General features: G+C 36.9%; 1 protein-coding gene across 2 annotated transcripts in view; it reads right to left on the bottom strand.

The window, feature by feature from the left end:
• The window catches only part of VRK2 (VRK serine/threonine kinase 2), a 99732-nt gene that overhangs the window by 53749 nt on the left and 23774 nt on the right, over positions 1-22209 (bottom strand). For both annotated transcript variants that reach the window (XM_060117289.1, XM_060117290.1), the window contains exons 3-7: positions 6267-6316; positions 5517-5586; positions 3828-3915; positions 2120-2225; positions 822-914 (exon numbers count right to left, since the gene is read on the bottom strand). In XM_060117289.1, coding sequence (XP_059973272.1) covers positions 822-914; positions 2120-2225; positions 3828-3915; positions 5517-5586; positions 6267-6316 — 407 coding nt within the window. The remainder of the gene's footprint in view (positions 1-821; positions 915-2119; positions 2226-3827; positions 3916-5516; positions 5587-6266; positions 6317-22209) is intronic.

The raw sequence follows: 22209 nt of genomic DNA, 5'->3' as shown, positions 1-22209 counted from the left end.
TTCAGTTTTGTAAGAAACTGCCAAACTGTCTTCCACAGTGGCCATATCACCAGCAATGAATGAGAGTTCCTGTTGCTCCATATCTTCACCAGCATTTGGTATTGTACTATCCACATGGCCAGTGCTTAACAGCCACATGTGGCTAATGGCTCCCATACTGGACAGTAACATACAGGACATTTCCATCATCACAAAAAGTTGTATCGGCAATGCTGCTCTGTTTAAAACTTAATTGTTTATACAGTGGAAGAACTAAGGTGACAGCCTTTTTTTTTCCTCTGCATAAATCCATCCCTTCTCTCATTGCATTTTTTTTTTTTTTTTTTTTTTTGCGGTACGCGGGCCTCTCACTGTTGTGGCCTCTCCCGTTGCGGAGCACAGGCTCTGGACGCGCAGGCTCAGCAGCTACGGCTCACGGACCTAGCCGCTCCGCGGCATGTGGGATCTTCCCGGACTGGGACACGAACCCGTGTCCCCTGCATCGGCAGGTGGACTCTCAACCACTGTGCCACCAGGGAAGCCCTCTCATTGCATTTTGATGGTTTTTGTTTATATTTGCTCAGAAGTTCAAATCCCTGCTCAGCCATTATATGTCCATTAATAAATTATTTACCCCCCCGCCCCCAGTCTCAGCTTCCTCATCCTAATCACTTATCAGTTTAGTGCATTAAATTAGATAAGCAAGATAGGATAAATTACAACACTCATCATGTTAAGTCCTCATTTGCAAACTTTTGCCTGTTAGGAGTTTGTTTTTTGAATGTCTCAGTATGGTACTTTGAGGATCCTTACTGAAGGCAAAAGCTTAATACTGTATTTACCTGATGTGGATTTCTGTAACCCAAAAGTAGATTCGCTGCTTTTATATCAGCATGAACATATTCATTTTCATGTATATATTCCAGTACATCCAACTGTGAAAAGAAATATATAAGGTTATACTGATGTCTATTTAGAACTCCAGATCAACCTGAACATTGTGAATAGAGAATAACATGTATTTTTTTCACATTAACAATGACAAAATGATGTATTTCACAATTATGCATTTATCTATTCTAAAATTATCACATGTGCTGGTCGCTCATCCTGGGAAAAAGGTGAATAAAAGGATCCTCAAATATCAAGTGTTTTAAATGCACCTCTGATAGAGAGGAAGCCAAGATTCAACAATGCCTATGTTCCTGACAGCAAGGTGCCCAAATCATACTGTGCAAAGAGGAAAATTATGATAAAATCAGAGACCTAAAGTGAAATAATCATGACGCCCACTCAACAATCCCTCGCCCAAGCAATAATTATAGAGAAGGTTTTGGGGCTCCCAGAACAAAATCCCACGTCCATGATCACAGAGAAAGGCATTCTCCCTCTGTAGAGTAACAGAAAACACCTATGCTTCATCTCTGAAACCCTTGAGACTTGCATGTTACCTATGCCTAGTGCTCAATAAACATTTGTTGGCTGGCTAGAGGATGGATGGGAAAATTAATGAGTTCTGTTTGCCACATCCCAACCTGGCATGAGTAGTCGCATTCTATCTAAAGTGGAAAAAATAAAATGGAGCTTAGGCAAACCAAACACAAACAAGATAAGACAAATACGTGGTATAAACAAAATGTGTGCATGGGTGCTATTAAGATTTCATTGCTTCTTATTTGGCAAAGTATATATTATTCATTGCCACACTAATTACTGCCACCATCCCAAACTCATAATAAAAACTTTATAGCACCCCCTTACCACCACATGTGTAGTATGGAAAATAAAATATTTTGCCATACTTTGCATTGTTATAAATATAACTGACAAAAGAGAGGTTATTCTTATAGCAATGCAAGCTTGTTCTGATATGTAAAACAAAGCTGTGAGAAAAAAAAAAAAAACTCAGACTGTAGAACCAAAGCCTAATTGAGTTTGTAGTGCCAAACACAGCACATTCTGTCACTTACAGAGCCCACTGTTATCAATTTCACCAAAATAGTATCTACGCTCAATAACTGACATTTCTAGGGCAATAATCCTTCATTCTCTGATAATTCCACAAAGGGCAACAATTTGTATGTTGTAACAAGTAAATAATCTGAAAATGGAGCATGGGAAATAAGTCATTCTTTCTTACCATTCGGATACCTAGCTGCAGGACAGTTGACTTTTTAAAAGTACCATTCTGGTCTGAGATCTTCTGCAAATCTATTCCCAGTCTTTCCATTACCATAAATCTGTAACTATAAGAAGGAGAAGTCAAAAGGAGATGTTAAAATAGCAATGCCGAAACTGTCTATTTATGAATTTGAAACAATGGAAAAATACCCCCAACTTAACAATAAAGAATGATGTAATCTGAACCATTAGAGAATGAATGTACGTTATATTGCCGTTCTTTTCCAGAAACATACTAAGTATTTACTTTGCAGTTAGTTTTTGAGTAGAAGAGCTCTGTGCTGAACCACTCACACTGTCTTAGAACAGGAAAAGAGAAGTCTTTCCAAATTAGTCTTGAACTTAATTCATTTTGACTCCATCACCTTCTTGCCATATGGCCTGGAACAATTATTTTTCCATACAGAAAATTTTATTTATATTTGTTTCTTGGCCTTATAAAATCATATTTACTTTCTCTATATATTTATAAACATGTGTTTTCCTAAATGTATGTCTTCCTTTTCTTTTCTGTTTGGGACCTCTCCCCGCTCCTTTTCTTCCCTTCATATCTGCCCCTATTCTATATCTATCTATGTATACACACACACAAATACATGTAGGAATTTTTTTGACAAAATGCAATCTAATTATATGAACTTTTCTGCATCATACATTTTTCAATAATATCTCATTGAAATCCTTCCAAATCAACTGGTAGAGCTCTAATTGATTCCTTTAATGGGCTGCATAGTTTTACATGATATAGATGTACCATGGTTTACTCAGCCATTCACTCCCCTATAGGTAGCCCTTGACTTTGTTTCAAGATTACTGTTTGTTCTTTTTTTAAAAATTTATAGCATTTAAAGACCATTTAGGCAAAGCACTGACCTCTGAGCCTATTTTCTCACCTAGGAAAAGAAATATTATCACCTATCTTAAAAGGCTACTGAAAGAACAAAATGGGTACCTAACAAATGACATTTTAAAAAAAATCGCTACTATTAATTATTTATATGTGATGACTAGCCATGTTTGGTGAGTTTAAAAATATTTCTACAAATTTTTGGTTGTGCCTCTCCTCAAGAGATGGAGTTTGATTAGCTCTCCTCTCTTGAATATGGGGTAGACTTAATGACTTGCTTCTAGCAGAAAGAATACAATAGAAATGATGGGCTATCACATCTAAAATTAGATTATAAAAGGACTGTGACTTTCTTTTTGGATGCATGCTCTTGTGTGTGCTCTTTCTCCTTCTCTCTCTCTTTCAATTACTGCAAGCCAGCTGCCATGCCTTTATGACACTCAGGCACCCTCTGGAGAGACCTACATGGTGAGGAAGTGAGGCCTGCCAACAAATCACGTGAGAGAATTTAAAAGCTGATCTTCTTAGGCCTGCCAATAGCCACATGAGTGATTTTGAAAGCAGATCCTTCCCCAGTCGAGCCTTGAGAAGACTACAGCCCAAAAGACATCTGACTATATCCTCATGAGAAGTCCTGAGCAAGAACCATCTAGGGAAGCCATTTATACGTAGATAACTGACCCACAGAAACTAAGATAATATTAGTTTGTCATTATAAGCCACCACATTTTAGGGCATTAGTTATATAGCAATAAATAACTAATAGACCACATGAGAAATAGTTACAGGACAATATTTGATTATAATAATTCCATTTTACCTTTTTCCCTTGAATTCAGTAATACCAGATCCATAAAACTGAGGAATTCCTAAATAATCAAGCTGTTTGAGTTCTATCCATTTTTTGACTGCAAAGACAAATTTCACAGGAAAAAAGGTACACTTTTTTAGAAAGGTATTTCTTACTTTTGCGTAGATGCTTTATTTAGCTAACTTAAATAGAAATTAGACCTTCCTAAAAACATTTTTTAAAAATCAAATATATCTAGCTCATAGTTGCAAATTCTATTTATCACTATAATTAACATAAAAACATACACAGATTTCTAACATTTTAAAATTTTAAATCAGTTATAACCAAAACAAAAATAGTCGTAGTCACTCTACTCAATACTCTGTAATGACCTATATGGTAAAAGAATCTAAAAAAGAGTGGATATATATATAATATATATATGTATATATGATTCACTTTGCTGTATAGCAAAAACTAACACAACATTGTAAATCCACTATATTACAAAAATTTTTTTTAATATAAAAAATAAAATATGCAATAAAAAACAAAAACAAAAATAGCAGTCATAAAATGCATTGATATCATTTACACAAATGTTTCTATTCATTAAAAAAATTAATTCCCTTATATGTTTGTTACATTTTTAAATATAAAATGTTAACCACCAAAGGATCAGTAGAAAGACAGCTTTTTCTTCTGTATTACTAAAAGTCTAAAGCCACAGTAGTCAAAATAAATAAATAAATAAAAGTTAGGCAGAAAAATCATCTTACTCTGAAACTGTTGTACTGAAACTGTTTTGATTAAATTTTGTTTAAAAAAAATCAAATCCACTTAAATAATCAGGCAGCTTATTTAATTTTTCATTTTTCTACCATATATGCTTAATGTTTAAGACAGCTCTACTGATAAGCAATGAAGTTTAATGGATTCTGTTTGTCACTCTGACATAGTTTAAGCAGTTAGTAAAGACTATAGTCTTAATGCTCAGAAGGTTTCGTTAAAGAAAACAAAGTTAACTATTGAGGTTAGACTCATCATTCTCTTTCCTAAACATAATGTAAAGGACCTTAATTATACTCATATCAATTTCCTTTAAGCTTTACTAGTCCATCTATATCATACAGTATTTATAACATGTTTTTTTTCTTCTTAGCTCTGCTCATATTTATTTCATATTCCAATCCTCTAACTGATAGTTCTTACATCTGATATCCAGCTCCAATTAATTACTCAACATACAAATATTTAACATTTTAAACGTATTTTCTAAATCATCTTAATGTTTAATCATTTCCATACACTATGCCCGAATCTATTCTATGGTCATTCCTTTTCTTTATAATCTACTGCCCATTTTATTGTCTTTTTCTTATATCCTTTTTATCCAAATGGCTTTTTGTGAAAGAAACAATTTCATTTTACTATCTTTTATACCTAGAGAACTCTTGGTAGCTTAGATCAACAATCCAACATTTTATGTAAAGTAACAGAAATAACTTTGACTTGAAATATATAACCAATTATGTATATAATATCAAGATTTGTATACCATGTGTTTTGTTTTTATGTAACAATAACTGTATCATTTTACAATAAAAATTCCTAATTGAAAAGAATTTTCCATAAGGCCAGAAAAAGACAAAAATATTAACAGCCACTTTAGCAAACATACATATGGAAGTAGCTTACTTTGCTAATTTTACTTACTACAGTCTTTTTTGGCTGCTCTTTGATAAAATTTAAGTTCTGAAAATAATGGGCCATTTTCTTGATATTCCTATAAAAGAAAAGAACAGTTAATTTTATTAGAAAAAAAATTTAAAGATGGAATTAGTATTTCAACTGTGAAAATGAGTATACATATGTAATATATAATAGTACTTGAATCACAAAAATCTCAGAAAAGCACTAAATAAACAAAGAACCTCATTTTTAACATTTTGTAATGCTATCTCTATACAGTCTTAGACATGAAAGTAGTCTTCTTATGGAAAGAACTTACTAAAAACACTGAGAACTGTACACGTACACAGACACTCAATGTGTACTAACATGTATAACAGGGTGGGTACACTGCAGACTACCCTGGTGGTTCATTCATACATGAACCTTTACTGAGTGTCTACAATATTTTGTTCATAGTACCAGCCACAGGGGATACAAACAAAAATAAAACCTCATTCCTGCCTTTAAGGACTTTATCATCTAGAGCAGAGAGGAAAAGAAAGGCAGAAGATAGAGAGCTAGATAAGACACAAGGATGATAAATGTCAATGCAGAAGAACAAAATTCTCCAGTCTTTACATTTTAATAATGTGAAAATTATAATATTAGATGTATTGTTAATTAAAATTATGAAAACTAAGGTGAGAAACATTTTTACAAAAATGAAATGAATAAAGCAGAAGATAAAAATGTCAAATATATGTGAAACACAAATTTAAGAGCAATACTTACCACTTTTATTACATGTCTTGCATCTTTATCTGGGTTATTTATGGGGAAAGCTGCAGAACAAAAGACAGTGAGGAAAACAATAGTTGTTCCCAATTACTGAATGCCTACTATATCCCAGACACTGGACTAAGAACCTCTTATGGTAAGTATCACCTCCATTTTATACAAGATGCTTCTAAGGTTTAACAAGTTGAATAATTTGTTCACTAAGTAGCAGCAGATTGGGGATTGAAACTCAAATCTGACACCACAGCCCATACTCTTTACCATAAACCATACTCAAACATTCAAACACGGAAACCAACAGATTATATCAATCACATAGATCCAAACAAATGTAGGGGAACCTATTTTCTAGATATATAGCATTACACCCAATAAATGATATATAGTATAATCCATTGATTGAATTTTGCTAAATTAAAATCTATGATAATTCAGAAGTAAACACTGATTCATTTTAAGTAGAAAGTTCAAAACAACTTCTACTTGGCAAAATTCTAAAATAAATCAAGTTAGAAAGAGAATAAAGTCTTTAAAAAATCATCTCCTGAGCCTAGCAATCAACTATTCCTAAATTAAAGAGTATGTATCTCATAACATAAGCTCATTTCAATTTCAAGTTATCTTACTTCATTTTATTACTTACCATTTGCATTTTTAGATACAGTAATCCAACTTATGAAAATTCCACTGTTCAAATTCTTAAATCAAATCAATCATTTCATCTACATTATCTAAATTATTAAAAGATTACTTTGTATGCAAATCTTGATAAGAGAAGTTGACATGTATATTTATTCATATTGTGAAGGTCTAGAATGTTGTCATTCAACTATTTACTCTTCATTCATTTATTCCTTTATTCATTCAACTAACCAATATTTATTTATCAAGAAGCTAGAATAGGCAAGGCACTGTGTTGTTTGTCAGGATGATGTTTAAAGGATACTGAAAGGATTCCCCCCACCCCCCCAGCAAAGTCGGCCACCACATCCTGTCCACTGTCCACCACAAACCGTGGGGGGTTGCTCCAGGACCTTGATTCAGACATGTATGCTCCCCCATCCATTAAACACTAATGTCTCTGTCCGAGCTCTATCTTCAGTCTTGAAGCTGGGCAAGTAGAGGCCTTGTAGGCCAGTGGGGTGCAGCTCAACAACCATCAAAGAAATAAAGAACTGTGACAGGCTACTTAATCTTCAGTGGAATATGCAGATAGAATTTCTGGATTTGGCATGCAGACGCCTTTGAGAGCAGTTTGTACCAATTAGCATATTGGAAATGAAAGAAAACAGTGTGTTCCTCTCTTTGCTATTGTAGAAGACATATGAAGTCCCTTATAACCACAGTGTCGTAACTATGAAAGAGAAAAGCATCCCTTTGTGTTCCCCAAAACACATGCTATTCCTTTTGGGATAGACTAGCCAAGCTGAACCCAGAGCCTGCACAACCTGTTCCTCCCCCAGCTTTGAAAGAGCTGATGGAAGCTATCTGGCTGGTCTGAGGAGCCGATGCTGCAGAAATGTCCAGGTGCTTACAGGAAGGATAATCAACAATCAGTGAGAGGTGGAAGCACACCTTGGCTGCCCAAGGTGCCCACTGCCCCACCGCGGGTAAAGCCCGGGTACAGAATGTCACCATCCTTTACCCGATTTCATCAAACAAGCCTTCTGACAGGTCTCCCATGCTCTAGCTTTCCCCTGGCTTCAATCCCTCTTCTCCAGGATGGCCCAGGGGGAACGGAGTCAAGATGATGGAGTAGAAGAACGTGGAGTTCGCATGTCCTCACAAGTACAGAAGAATGCATCAGAGCAATTCTCACAGAGCAACTACTGGGCGCTAGTGGGGGACCACTGACACCTAAGGGGATGGGAGGTATCCCTGTATGACCAGGCCAGGGGTTGGGCCTGAGCTCCTGTGATGGGAGCGCCAAGTTCAAGCTGCTGAACTAACAGAGAACTTCAGGCCCCAGGGAATATTAACCAGTGTGAGATCTCCCAGAGGTCCTCATCTCGGGACCAAGACCTGGCACCACCCAACTGCCTGCAAACTCCAGTGCTGGACATCTCAGGCCAAACAACCAGCAAGACAGGAACACAGCCATACTCATCAAAAAAAAATGAGGTGACAAAAAAATATGTTACAGATGAAGGAGTAAGGTAAAAACCTATAAGACAAAATAAATGAAGAGGAAATAGGCAAGCTCCCTAAAAAAGAATTCAGAGTAATGATAGTAAAGATGATCCAAAATCTGGGAAATAGAATGGAGGCATGGATCGAGAAAATACAAGAAATGTTTAACAAGGACCTAGAAGAATTAAAGAACAAACAAACAGAGATGAACAACACAATAACTGAAATGAAAACTACACTAGAAGGAACCAATAGCAGAATAACTGAGGCAGAAGAATGAATAAGTGAGCTGGACGATACAATGGTGGAAATATTTGCTAAGGAGCAGAATGAAGATAAAAGAATGAAAAGAAATGAGGACTGTCTAAGAGACCTTGCAGACAACATTAAACACACCAACATTCAAATTATAGGGGTCCCAGAAGAAGAAGAGAAAGAGAAAGGGTCTGAGAAACTATTTGAAGAGATTATCGTCAAAAACTTCCCTAATATGCGAAAGGAAATAGCCACCCAAGTACAGGAAGCACAGAGAGTCCCATACAGGATGAACCCAAGGAGAAACATGCCAAGATACCTATTAATCAAACTAACAAAAATTAAATTAAAGAAAAAATATTAAAAGCAGCAAGGGAAAAGCAACAAAGAACATACAAGTGAATCCCCATAAGGTTATCAGCTGATTTATCAGCAGAAACTCTGCAGGCCAGGAGTGAGGGGCAGGATATATTTAAAGTGCTAAAAGGAAAACACCTACAACCAAGATTACTCTACCCAGCAAGGATCTCATTCAGGCTGATGGAGAAATCAAAAGCTTTACAGTTAAGCAAAAGCTAGGAGAATTCAGCACCACCAAACTAGCTTTACAACAAATGCTAAAGGAACTTCTCTAGGCAGGAAACACAAGAGAAGAAAAAGACCTACAAAAACAAATGCAAAACAATTAAGAAAATGGTAATAGGAACATACATATCGATAACTACCTTAAATGTAAATGGATTAAATGCTCCAACCAAAAGACACAGGCTGGCTGAATGGATACAAAAACAAGACCCATATATACGCTGTCTACAAGAGACCCATTTCAGACCTAGGGACACATACAGACTGAAAGTGAGGGGATGGAAAAAGATATTCCATGCAAACAGAAATCAAAAGAAAGCTGGAGTAGCAATACTCATATCAGATAAATTAGACTTTAAAATAAAGACTGTTACAAGAGACAAGGAAGGTCACTACACAATGATCCAGGGATCAATCCAAGAAGCTATAATAATTGTAAATATTTATGCACCCAACATAGGAGCTCCTCAATACATAGGAAAATCCTAACAGCCATAAAAGGGGAAATCGACAGTAACACAGTAATAGTGGGGAACTTTAACACCCTATTTACACGAATGGACAGATCATCCAGACAGAAAACCAATAAGGAAACACAGCTTTAAATGACACAATAGATCAGATAGACATAATTGATATTTATAGTACATTCCACCCGAAAACAGCAGAATACACTTTCTTCTCAAGCACACATGGAACACTCTCCAGGACAGATCACTTCTTGGGTCACAAATCAAGCCTCAGTAAATTTAAGAAAATTTCAATCATATCAAGCATCTTTTCCAACCACAATGCTACAACGCTATGAGATTAGAAATCAATTACAGGAAAAAAAACCTGTAAAAAACACAACCACATGGAGGCTAGACAATACACTGCTAAATAACCAAAAGATCACTGAGGACACCGAAGAGGAAATCAAAAAATGCATAGAAACAAAGGGCAATGAAAACATGACAACCCAAAACCTATGGAATGCAGCAAAAGCAGTTCTAAGAGGGAAGTTTATAACAATACATTCCTACCTCAAGAAACAAGAAAAATCTCAAATAAACAACCTAACCTTACACCTAAGCAACTAGAGAAAGAAGAACAAACAAAACCCAAAGTTAGTAGAGGAAAGAAATCATAAAGATCAGAGCAGAAATAAATGAAATAGAAATGAAGAAAACAATAGCATAAATCAATGAAAATAAAAGCTGTTTCTTTGAGAAGATAAACATAACTGGTAAACCTTTAGCGAGACTCGTCAAGAAAAAAAGGGAGAGGACTCAAATCAATGAAATTAGAAATGAAAAAGGAGAAATTACAACTGACACTGTAGAAATACAAAGCATCCTAAGAGACTACTACAAGCAACTCTATGCCAATAAAATGGACAACCTGGAAGAAATGGACAAATTCTTAGAAAGGAACAAACTTGTAAGACTGAACCAGGAAGAAATAGAAAATATAAACAGACTAATCACAAGTAATGAAATTGAAACTGCAATAAAAAATCTTCCAACAAACAAAAGTCCAGGACCAGATGGCTTCACAGGTGAATTCTATCAAACATTTAGAGAAGAGCTAACACCCATCTTTCTCAAACTCTTCCCAAAAATTGCAGAGGAAGGAACACTCCCATGCTCATTCTACGCGGCCACCATCACCCTGATACCAAAACCTGACAAAGATATCACAAAAAAAGAAAATTAAAGACCAATATCACTGATGAACATGGACACAAAAATCCTCAACAAAATACTAGCAAACAGAATCCAACAACACATTAAAAGGATCATACACCATGATCAAGTGGGATTTATCCCAGAGAGGCAAGGATTCTTCAATATACACAAATTAATCAATGTGATACACCATATTAACAAATTAAAGAAAACGATATGATCATCTCAATAGATGCAGAAAAAGCTTTCAACAAAATTCAACACCCATTTATGATAAAAACTCTCCAGAAAGTGGGCACAGAGGGAACCTACCTCAACATAATAAAGGCCATATACGACAAACCCACAGCAAACATCATTCTCAATGGTGAAAAACTGAAAGCATTTCCTCTAAGATCAGGAAAAAGACAAGGATGTCCAAACTCGCCACTATTATTCAACATAGTTTTGGAAGTCCTAGCCATGGAAATCAGAGAAGAAAAAGAAATAAAAGGAATAGAAATTGGAAAAGAAGAAGTAAAACTGTCACTGTTTGCAGATGACATGATACTATACATAGAAAATCCTAAAGATGCTACCAGAAAACTACTAAAGCTAATCAATTAATTTGGTAAAGTTGCAGAATACAAAATTAATACACAAAAATCTCTTGCATTCCTTCCTGTACACTAACAATGGAAGATCAGAAAAAGAAATTAAGGAAACACCCCCATTTAGCATAGCAACAAAAAGAATAAAATACCTATGAATAAACCTACATAAGGTGGTAAAAGACCTGTACTCAGAAAACTATAAGACACTGATGAAAGAAATCAAAGATGATGTAAACAAATGGAGAGATATACCATATTCTTGGATTGGAAGAATCAATATTGTGGAAAAGACTATACTACCCAAAGCAATTGACAGATTCAATGCAATCCCTATCAAATTACCAATGGCATTTTTCACAGAATTAAAACAAAAAATTTTACAACTTGTATGGAAATACAGAAGACCCCAAATAGCCAAAACAATCTTGAGAAAGAAAAACAGAGCTGGAGGAATCAGACTCCCTGACTTCAGACTATATACAAAGCTACAGTAATCCAGACAGTATGGTACTGGCACAAAGACAGAAATACAGATCAATGGAACAGAATAGAAAGCCTGGAGATAAACCCATGCACCTATGCTCAACTAATCTACGATAAAGGAGACAAGGATATACAATGGAGAAAAGACAGTCTCTTCAGTAAGTGATGCTGGGAAAACTGGACAGCCACCTGTAAAAGAATGAAATCAACACAATACGCAAAAATAAACTCAAATTGGATTAGAGACCTAAATGAAAGAATGGACACTATAAAACTCTTAGAGTTAAACATAAGAACACTCTGACAAATCACAGCAAGATCTTTTTTGACCCACCTCCTAGAGCAATGAAAATAAAAACAAAAATAAACAAATGGGACCTAGTGAAACTTAAAAGCTTCTGCACAGCAAAGGAAACCATAAACAAGATGAAAAGACAACCCTTACAATGGGAAAAAATATTTGCAAACGAAGCAACTGAGAAGGGATTAGTTAAGGAATTAGAGAAGGGATTAGTCTCCAAAATATACAAACAGCTCATGGAGTTCAATATCAAAAAAACAAAAAGCCCAATCAAAAAATGGGTGAAAGCCCTAAATAGACATTTCTCCAAAGAAAACATACAGATGGCCAACAAACACAGGAAAAGATGCTCAACATCACTAATTATTAGAGAAATACAAATCAAAGATACAATGAGGTATCACCTCACAACGGTCAGAATGGCCATTGTCAAAAAATCTACAAACAATAAATGCTGGAAAGGGTCTGGAGAAAAGGGAACCCTCTTGCACTGTTGGTGGGAATGTAAACTGACACAGCCACTATGGAGAACAGTATGGATGTTCCTTAAAAAACTAAAGACAGAACTACCAGATGACCCAGCAATCCCATGACTGGGCATATACCCAGAGAAAATCATAATTCAAAAAGACACGTGCACTCCAATGTTCACTGCAGCACTATTTACAATAGCCAGGACATGGAAGCATCCTAAATGCCCATCGACAGATGAATGGATAAAGAAGATATATACAGTGGACTATCAGCCATAAAAAGGAACAAAACTGGGTCATTTGTAGAGACATGGATGGACATAGAGACTGTCATACAGAGTGAAGTAAGTCAGAAAGAGAAAAACAAATATGTATTAATGCATATGTGTGGAATCTAGAAAAATGGTACAGATGAACCTATTTGCAAAGCAGAAATAGAGATACAGAGCAAGAGAACAAATGTATGGTCACCAAGGGGGAAAGGGGGGGGTGGGGTGAACTGGAAGATTGTAATTGACATATATACACTACTGGGCATAAAATAGATAACTAATGAGAACCTGCTATATAGCACAGGGAACTCTACTCAGTGCTCTGTGGTGACCAAAATGGGAAGGAAATCCAAAAAAGAGGGGATATATGTATACATATAGCTGATTCACTTCACTGTACAGCAGAAACTAACACAACATTGTAAGGCAACTATACTCCAATAAAAATTTTTTTTTTAAAAAAAAGGAAAGTGAAGGGAAAAAAGGTCAAACTAATATTGAAAACTGTCAGTTAGATTATGATCAAATTCTTCAGGTATATTTTCAGTATATTTACCAAAACGCTATGTCCTCTCATTACTATTCCTAACATTTTTCCTTTGCTCCTAACTCTATCAACTTGTCTTTTCTCTATTAATTCACTTAACAGATGTAAAGTATGTTATAAATTTACTAAACTATATAAATTCTACTTCACAGCTAAGCCAACTCATGCACAATTTTCTTAAGCAATCTCCAAAAACTTTGATGTTAGCAATGCTATTAGTCAAAGAAATTATTGATACTTCAATTTTGGTTGATATTAGATATAAACTGTGAACCCAGACCTCTTTACAGTAAAAAAGAAACTAACTTATTTATATTAATTAAAATTTTCTTTTCCTGTTTATTCATATAATCATTTCATTTTCACCCACGCAGCAGTCCCAAGGGAACCGCAGGGGCAGTGGATTATCCATACCTACGAAGTAAAAAACTAAAGAAAGTATAAAAAGAAGAAGGGGTCCAGTCCTAGTGTAGAAGAAAGGATGAGAAAAGCCTGTCCTCCGACCCCATGGCAAACTATTTTTACCACTATGGTACCCAAGGCTGGAGAGAAATAGTCCTGGCCCTAACCCTGGTCCACTCAGTACAATACTGAATCTAGGCAATGGTCTTTGCTTCCTGAGGAGGAAGGCAGTAGAAACTCCCTGCTTCTTTTCTCAAAGCAAGTGTCCAAAACAGCAAATACATCTTTTTTTTTTTTTTTTTTTTTTTTTTTTGCGGTACGCCGGCCTCTCACTGTTGTGGCCTCTCACGTTGCGGAGCACAGGCTCCGGACGCACAGGCTCAGCGGCCATGGCTCACGGGCCCAGCCGCTCCGCGGCATGTGGGATCTTCCCGGACCGGGGCACGAACCCTTGTCCCCTGCATCGGCAGGCGGACTCTCAACCACTGCGCCACCAGGGAAGCCCCAAAACAAAAGTTTTAATGGAACTCTGTTACTCAAGCTCATACTGTTCGCCACAGGACAGGCCAATAATCAAGAGACGAGTTGCTGGGCAAAGAATAACGACTTCCTTCAGAGAGCCCCCAAACCCACAAGATGGTGGACTCGTCCCCCCAAAGAACCGTCTTGCCTGACTGAGTCAGAATTCAGGCTCCTTTTATCCTAAAAGGGGCGGGACTAAAGCCAAGCACTTCCTGGTTCCCCTCAGGCTCCGGAGGGGAGGTGTTAATTTCTCCCTCCTGCAGTCATTCACAGGTGGGCCTGCTCAGGAGGTTTCCTGGGAGCTAAACCAGGTATTTTAGCTGAATGCTCATTACCCGAGAGGCCGGGGTCCCAGAGATGGGCCGTTATGGAGAATTTAAGCTTCTAGGCAGCATCGCTTTAGTCATTAACTAGTAACAGGATACAGAGGTTCTTCCCCATTACCATAACCCACTGTCAACGTCCAGTCTACAATCTTGTGGGAAAAGGGACAAAGACTGCCCTGGCTATTTCCTACTGAACGGGGGCGATGAATATTCTTTAGAATCTTTAGTTGGTGGTAAACATTCCCCATTTTTGGAGACAGAAATTCAAGATAAAACACAAACAGCGCATACAAGTGCTAGCCTTCAGAGAAGCAAACGAACCAGTTCACAAATCGGGTAAAAGTCCAACAACTCTTTCCTCTCTCCAACAGGGTACACCCCACTCCAATACGAAACAAACTGGCTTATTCCAGAGAAAAAGCCCCAAACGGAGAGGAATCAATTTCCCGGCTGTACACACCGGAGCCACTTACCCTACCGTACGGAGGCCGTCGGCTCCCAAACGTGGATTCCTTCCTTCCTCTGCCAAGCGCTGGGGCGGCCGGTGCTGCTTCAGAGAACTCTGAAGGGCAGACCCTCAGGACACGGGGTCCCGGCAGCTGCTAAGGTCTTACCCCAGAATTCCCCAACCAAGGCTGGCAGGCCACGAGCAGCAAGGCTCCTGGGTGGCTTCTTCAAAATTTGTTACCAAGTCCAAGCTTGTACTGCTCGCCACACGACAGGCTAATAAATTGAGAGGCGAGTCGCTGGGGCAAAGAAGAGTGACTTTATCTGGGAAGGCAGCAGAGCAAGATGACGGGCTGGACGCCCAAAGAACCATCTTGCTGAGTCAGAATTCACGGTCCTTTTACACTAAAAGGGGAGGGCGTAAAACCAAGCACTTCCTGTCAGCCTCCGGAGGGGAGGTGTTAATTTCTCCCTCGTGCAGTCACTCACAGGTGGGCCTGCTCAGGAGGTTTCCTGGGAGCTAAACACAGGTATTTTAGCTGAATGCTCATTTACCTTAATCTCTCGGGAGGCAGGAGTCCGAGATGGGCCATTGTGTGCAATTTAAGCTTATAGGCAACATCCCTTTAGTGATTGAGAATATAAAATGTTCTTCCCTATTACAACCCTATGTTATATTAAAATGTAAAGTAGTACAACTGATGTGGAAAACATGTGTGGTGATTCCTCGAAAAATTAAACAGTTACCATATGATCTAATAATTCCACTTCTGGGTATATCTACAAAAGAATTGAACGTGGGGACATGAAGAGATGTTTACAGACCCACTGAACTATACATCTAAAAATGCTTGAAATGATGGATTTTATGTTGTGTACATTTTACCACAAAGTTTTAAAAGTTGTAAGGATTCCAAAGGATTGTCCACAAACACTGGTCTCCTGATGCTGGTAGGTACTTCCCACCAAACCCAGGGGTTTATCATCTGCAGCTTGTGAATGAGGATGTGTTTCAGAGACTATATGCAAAATCACGTATCATTTTTCTGAGAAAGCTTCCATCAGGCTGTCAGAGGGTCTGTGACCCACACGAGTTCAAGACCCATTCTGAGGGCCCCTCCCCTCTGCAGGTGTCACCTCCCCACTTTCCTCCCCTCCCTCTACCCACCCCCAGGACACTTTTCTCTTTCATTCACTCAGATTGTTTAAACATGATGCAGTGTATATTCTTAAATCTTTCTTGAACTCACTAGACAAGGTTTAATTTTTTTAAGACAATTGAGGCTCTGAAATCAACCAAACTTCAGTGTTTTTTCTATTACCCTTTTTCTCCTGCCTGACAATATTAAACAGGTCCACCTCTGGCTCGGGATGTGGAACAGCAAATTTGCAAACCCATGTGGATGCTTAATCCTCCAAACCGTGTTCTGTGACCTTAAATAATTTCCAGCTAAATTTTCTTGCTGTTTTTTGGTTTGTTTGTTTGTTTTGCGGTACGCGGGCCTCTCACCGTTGTGGCCTCTCCCGTTGCAGAGCACAGGCTCCGGACGCACAGGCTCAGCGGCCATGGCTCACGGGCCCAGCCGCTCTGCGGCATGTGGGATCTTCCCGGACCGGGGCACGAACCCTTGTCCCCTGCATCAGCAGGCGGACTCTCAACCACTGCGCCACCAGGGAAGCCCCAAATACATCTTTAAACCCAACAGAACATAAGAAACAGAAAAGCACAAAAGGAAAATGAGGGTTTCAATTAGATAAGTAACTTATTATGTTGCAAGTGGGGAAAAAAGATATCCAACCAGTCCAATGTTCTACTCCTTGCTGATTTCAAAGTGTATCTTTACTGCTTTATAATCTGAATCTTCCTTTCATATGATTTCACATGAATGTGTTGACAGATACTTGAAACATCCCCACACTTGTCATTTGAAAGCTACACAATATTCTCTATAAACTTCCAAGTCAGATTATATTAGAGGGTCTAAATCCAAAATCAATTGACCAGAAAGCTCTTGGAGATGGATGTTGAATAAATAAATTGTCCTAGTGACGATGGAGGTCTCTTTACAGCAATCGATCAGTTAATTAAATAAATATCTATTTCCTACTTAAAAACAAATAGAATCCTTCACATTCTAGGTAGTGAAATTAAATAATGACAGAAAACAGACAAAGACAAGGTATCTGCTTTCATAGTCTAGCGGAGAAATCAGACATTCATCAAATACTCATATGGGGTGTAAAACTGTAATTATCACAAGTGTTAAAAGGAGAGGTGGACAGTATGATGAGAATGTACAATGTAATTATACAAAAGGGAATGCTTGTGCAAAAACAGCTGAAGAGATGATAAAGAGCCAGATGCAAATCTAGCTAAGAATTTCTCTCCATGAAAGAGTTTAGAAGTTTGAGGTATAGTTGAGGAGCAGGAAACACATAATGAGATTTACATCTTGAACAGATCACTACACTACAATGTGGAGAAAAGACTGAAAGGGAACCAGAGTAGATATAGATAGATTAGTAAGGATTTAATATTGAGAGATTAGAGAAGAGAGAACTACAGATTGGATTAGAGTATCAATGACAGATTAAAAGAATGAGCAGATTCCAGAAATTTCAGAAAGTGAAACTGATAGGACTTGACCTTGGAGGGAAAGGGATCTAGTCTGGTACGTTACAGCTGACTGATCTATTAGAAGTTGAGAAGAAAGATCAATCATAGACAGTGATAGTGTTGAAAGTATAGTAGTCTCACATCCTCATTTAAATTTCTGATGAGAAGTCTGATGACATGATAAGGAATGCATTGTACATTTATATGAGATTTGCCTATCTAGCATCTCTTTTCTATTCATTGGTAACCTCATCTGGTTGTTCCTTTGAAGAACCAAACCTCCCACTATCCATGTAGACCTAGTAGGGGTGCCTATCACAGTGTATCCTCCCTTACATTCCAGAGTTGACCACATAACCAAGTGTAGCACTTTGGAATGTACAAGCCCACAGGCCACCATAACCAGTTCAGAAAAAGCAAAGTGCCCCAACTAGGTATAAAAGTCTTCCCTAGCATTTGACATTAAAATGCTGCATAACACAAGATAGACCATAAGCTTTAAGGACACCATAATCCTAGAAATAGCAGTGATCACTTTCCTTTGGTAAAGGGAAAACAAAGCCTGATAATAAAATCCAGAACTGAGGAAAGTAGGGTTAAGGCAGGGAGAGAGAAAGAGTCCTAGTGACATTGCATAAGCCCTAGAGTTACCCATACCTAAAGCCAGGAAAGCCCTGTACTTCTCACTTACAAGAGTTAATAAATCCCCCTTTTGCTTAAATTCATTTGAATTTCTGACACTGGCAACCAAAGACTTACACAGACTGCAACAACTGTGTTCCATATGTAAGATTATTTTAAAGGTATTGTGTCATAGTTTAATGGGCAGTATTAGGTATTACATATAAAGCAGGTCTTACATAAACACAAAAAAACAAACAATTCAAGAGGAAGATAATTATGAATTTTTAAGCATCTAATGGATACTTAACATACATATATAAAATAATGATGTATGCTATAATCAATAACATCTTAGATTTGAAAAAAGATGCAAGTAATCATAATAAATTTTAATAGACTAAGCTCACCCTCTAAGGACAGCAACTGTAAGGTTGTTAAAAAATACATAAATAAATGTATACTAAAACCTAGTGGTATAAATCACAGTAAGATCCTTTTTGACCCACCTCCTAGAGAAATGGAAATAAAGACAAAAAGAAACATATGGGACCTAATGAAACTTAAAAGCTTTTGCACAGCAAAGGAAACCATAAACAAGACCAAAAGACAACCCTCAGAATGGGAGAAAATATTTGCAAATGAAACAACTGACAAAGGATTAATCTCCAAAATTTATAAGCAGCTCATGCAGCTCAATAACAAAAAAACAAACAACCCAATCCAAAAATGGGCAGAAGACCTAAATAGACATTTCTCCACAGAAGATATACAGACTGCCAACAAACACATGAAAGGATGCTCAACATCTTTACTCATTAGAGAAATGCAAATCAAAACTACAATGAGATATCATCTCACACCAGTCAGAATGGCCATCATCAAAAAATCTAGAAACAATAAATGCTGGAGAGGGTGTGTTAAAAAGGGAACACTCTTGCACTGCTGGTGGGAATGTGAATTGGTACAGCCACTATGGAGAACAGTATGGAGGTTCCTTAAAAAACTACAAATAGAACTACCATATGACCCAGCAATCCCACTACTGGGCATATACCCTGAGGAAACCATAATTCAAAAAGAGACATGTACCAAAATGTTCATAGCAGCCCTATTTACAATAGCCCGGAGATGGAAACAACCTAAGTGTCCATCATCTGATGAATGGATAAAGAAGATGTGGCACATATATACAATGGAATATTACTCAGCCATAAAAAGAAATGAAATTGAGCTATTTGTAATGAGGTGGATGGACCTAGAGTCTGTCATACAGAGTGAAGTAAGTCAGAAAGAGAAAGACAAATACTGTATGCTAACACATATATATGGAATTTAAGAAAAAAAATGTCATGAAGAACATAGGGGTAAGACAGGAATAAAGACACAGACCTACTAGAGAATGGACTTGAGGATATGGGGAGGGGGAAGGGTAAGCTGTGACAAAGTGAAAGAGCGGCATGGACATATATACACTACCAAACGTAAGGTAGATAGCTAGTGGGAAGCAGCCGCATAGCACAGGGAGATCAGCTCGGTGCTTTGTGACCGCCTGGAGGGGTGGGATAGGGAGAGTGGGAGGGAGACGCAAAAGGGAGGGGATATGGAAACATATGTATATGTATAACTGATTAAATTTGTTATAAAGCAAAAAAAAAAAAACACCTAGTGGTGCAGAGAAACAAAATAAAAACATAAAAAATAAACTAATTAGCCAAAATTAGCTGAAAGAAACCTGGAATATATATTTTCAAAAGTATGTAAGTCTTAGGAAAGAAGACTTATTAGACATAGAGTTAGTCCACCCTAATCTAAAAGGAACAATTCAACAGAAAGACAAAAATTATGAACTTGAAAGCACCTGATAATGTGCCTTCATAACATATGTCCCAAACAAGCAGAATTCCAAGAAAAAAAACTGACAAAGTGAAAAAGATCATGGAAGATTTTAATACAATTCCATAATATATAAGCAAAACCAAATTAAAACAATAGAATTAACAGTGCTTATCTAAAGGCCACATAAAAAACAACAGAAGAATATATTTTCTTTTTAACCCAACATAAAACATTTTTTTAACTGCCCATATTTTTACCGAGAAAGCAGGTTTCATCAAATATCAAAGAACAAGGATTATTAAGGCTACATTCTGTGACCATAATGCCTGGTCCCTAGGCCAAAGAAGAAATCACAATGAAAATTAGAAAATACACAGGACTATATAATATTGAAAATATTATACTGAATCTAGTTAGGATGTAGTTAAAGTGCAAATTTACTGCTTGTTTCTCTGATAGAATGTAAGCCTCACAAAGACAGAATAGCTTGTTTTATTTAGATGTATCCCAAGCACCTATTATAAGGCCTAGTGGGCATTCTTTAAATTTTTGATGAATAATTTAATGAATGAAAGTAGCATCTAGAAAGAAATTTATATCATTAAAATTTTCATTTTAAGAAAACTGAGGAGTACCCAAGGTGGTGACATAGTAGGCTCCTGCAGTTCCCTCCACCGAATATACAGCCACAAACCCAGTGACTCCCTCTGAAAGAGATTCAGAAACTAGCTAAACGAGGGAGTCCTTAAGCTGAAACAAAAGGATACCAATTATTAAAATGAAAATATATAAAAGTATAAAACTAGCTGGCAAATAGTTAAATTTAGAATATACTAATATTGTAGTGGGTAAATCATTTACAACTCTAGTATAAAGGTTAAAAAACAAAAGTATTAGAAAAAACTATATTATAATTTGTTAATGAATACATGGGACAAAAACATATAAATTTTGACAACAAAAACATAAAACGTGTGGAGGAGGAGCATAAAAATGTAGAGCTTTTTAGGTACTCAAAGTTAAGTTATCAGCTTAAAACAGCCTGTTACAAGCATAAGATGCTTCATGCAAGCTTTATGGTAATTCCAAAAACAAAAACTTCAGATAAACAAGTGATAAAGAAATCAATGCACATCATTATGAAAAAATCATCAAATCATAAAGGAGGAGAGCAAGAGAAAAAGAAAGAAAAAAAGGAACTACAAATCAACCAGAAAACAATTACCAAAATGGCAACAGTATGTTCACACCTATCAACAATTACTTTAAATGTAAATAGACTAAATTTGCCAAAAGACAGGGTGGTTAAATGGATAAAAAGAATAAGACCCAACTATATGACATCTAAAAGAGATTGGTTTCTGCTTCAAAGACACACAAGATTGAAAGTGAAGGGATGGAAAAAGATGTCCTATGTAAATGGAAACCAAAAGAAAGTAGGGAAAGCTACACTTATCTCAGATAAAATATACTTTAAACCAAAAACTGTAACAAGAGACATGACCCAGCAATTCCACTACTGGGCATATATCGTGAAAACCATAATTCAAAAAGACACATGCACCCCAATGTTCACTGCAGCACTATTTACAATAGCCAGGACATGGAAGCAACCTAACTGTCCATCGACAGATGAATGGATAAAGAAGATGTGGCACATATATACAATGGAATATTACTCAGCCATAAAAAGGAACGAAATTGAGTTATTTGTAATGAGGTGGATGGACCTAGAGATTATCACACAGAGTGAAGTGAGTCAGAAAGAGAAAAATATCATATATTAATGCATATATTTGGAATGTAGAAAAATGGTATAGATGATCTTATTTGCAAAGCAGAAATAGAGACACA

This window comes from Mesoplodon densirostris, chromosome 14 (assembly GCF_025265405.1).
Source record: "Mesoplodon densirostris isolate mMesDen1 chromosome 14, mMesDen1 primary haplotype, whole genome shotgun sequence".
NCBI classification, from domain to species: domain Eukaryota; kingdom Metazoa; phylum Chordata; class Mammalia; order Artiodactyla; family Ziphiidae; genus Mesoplodon; species Mesoplodon densirostris.
Note: the sequence above shows the minus strand (reverse complement) of the source record. Positions and strands in the feature narration are given on the sequence as shown.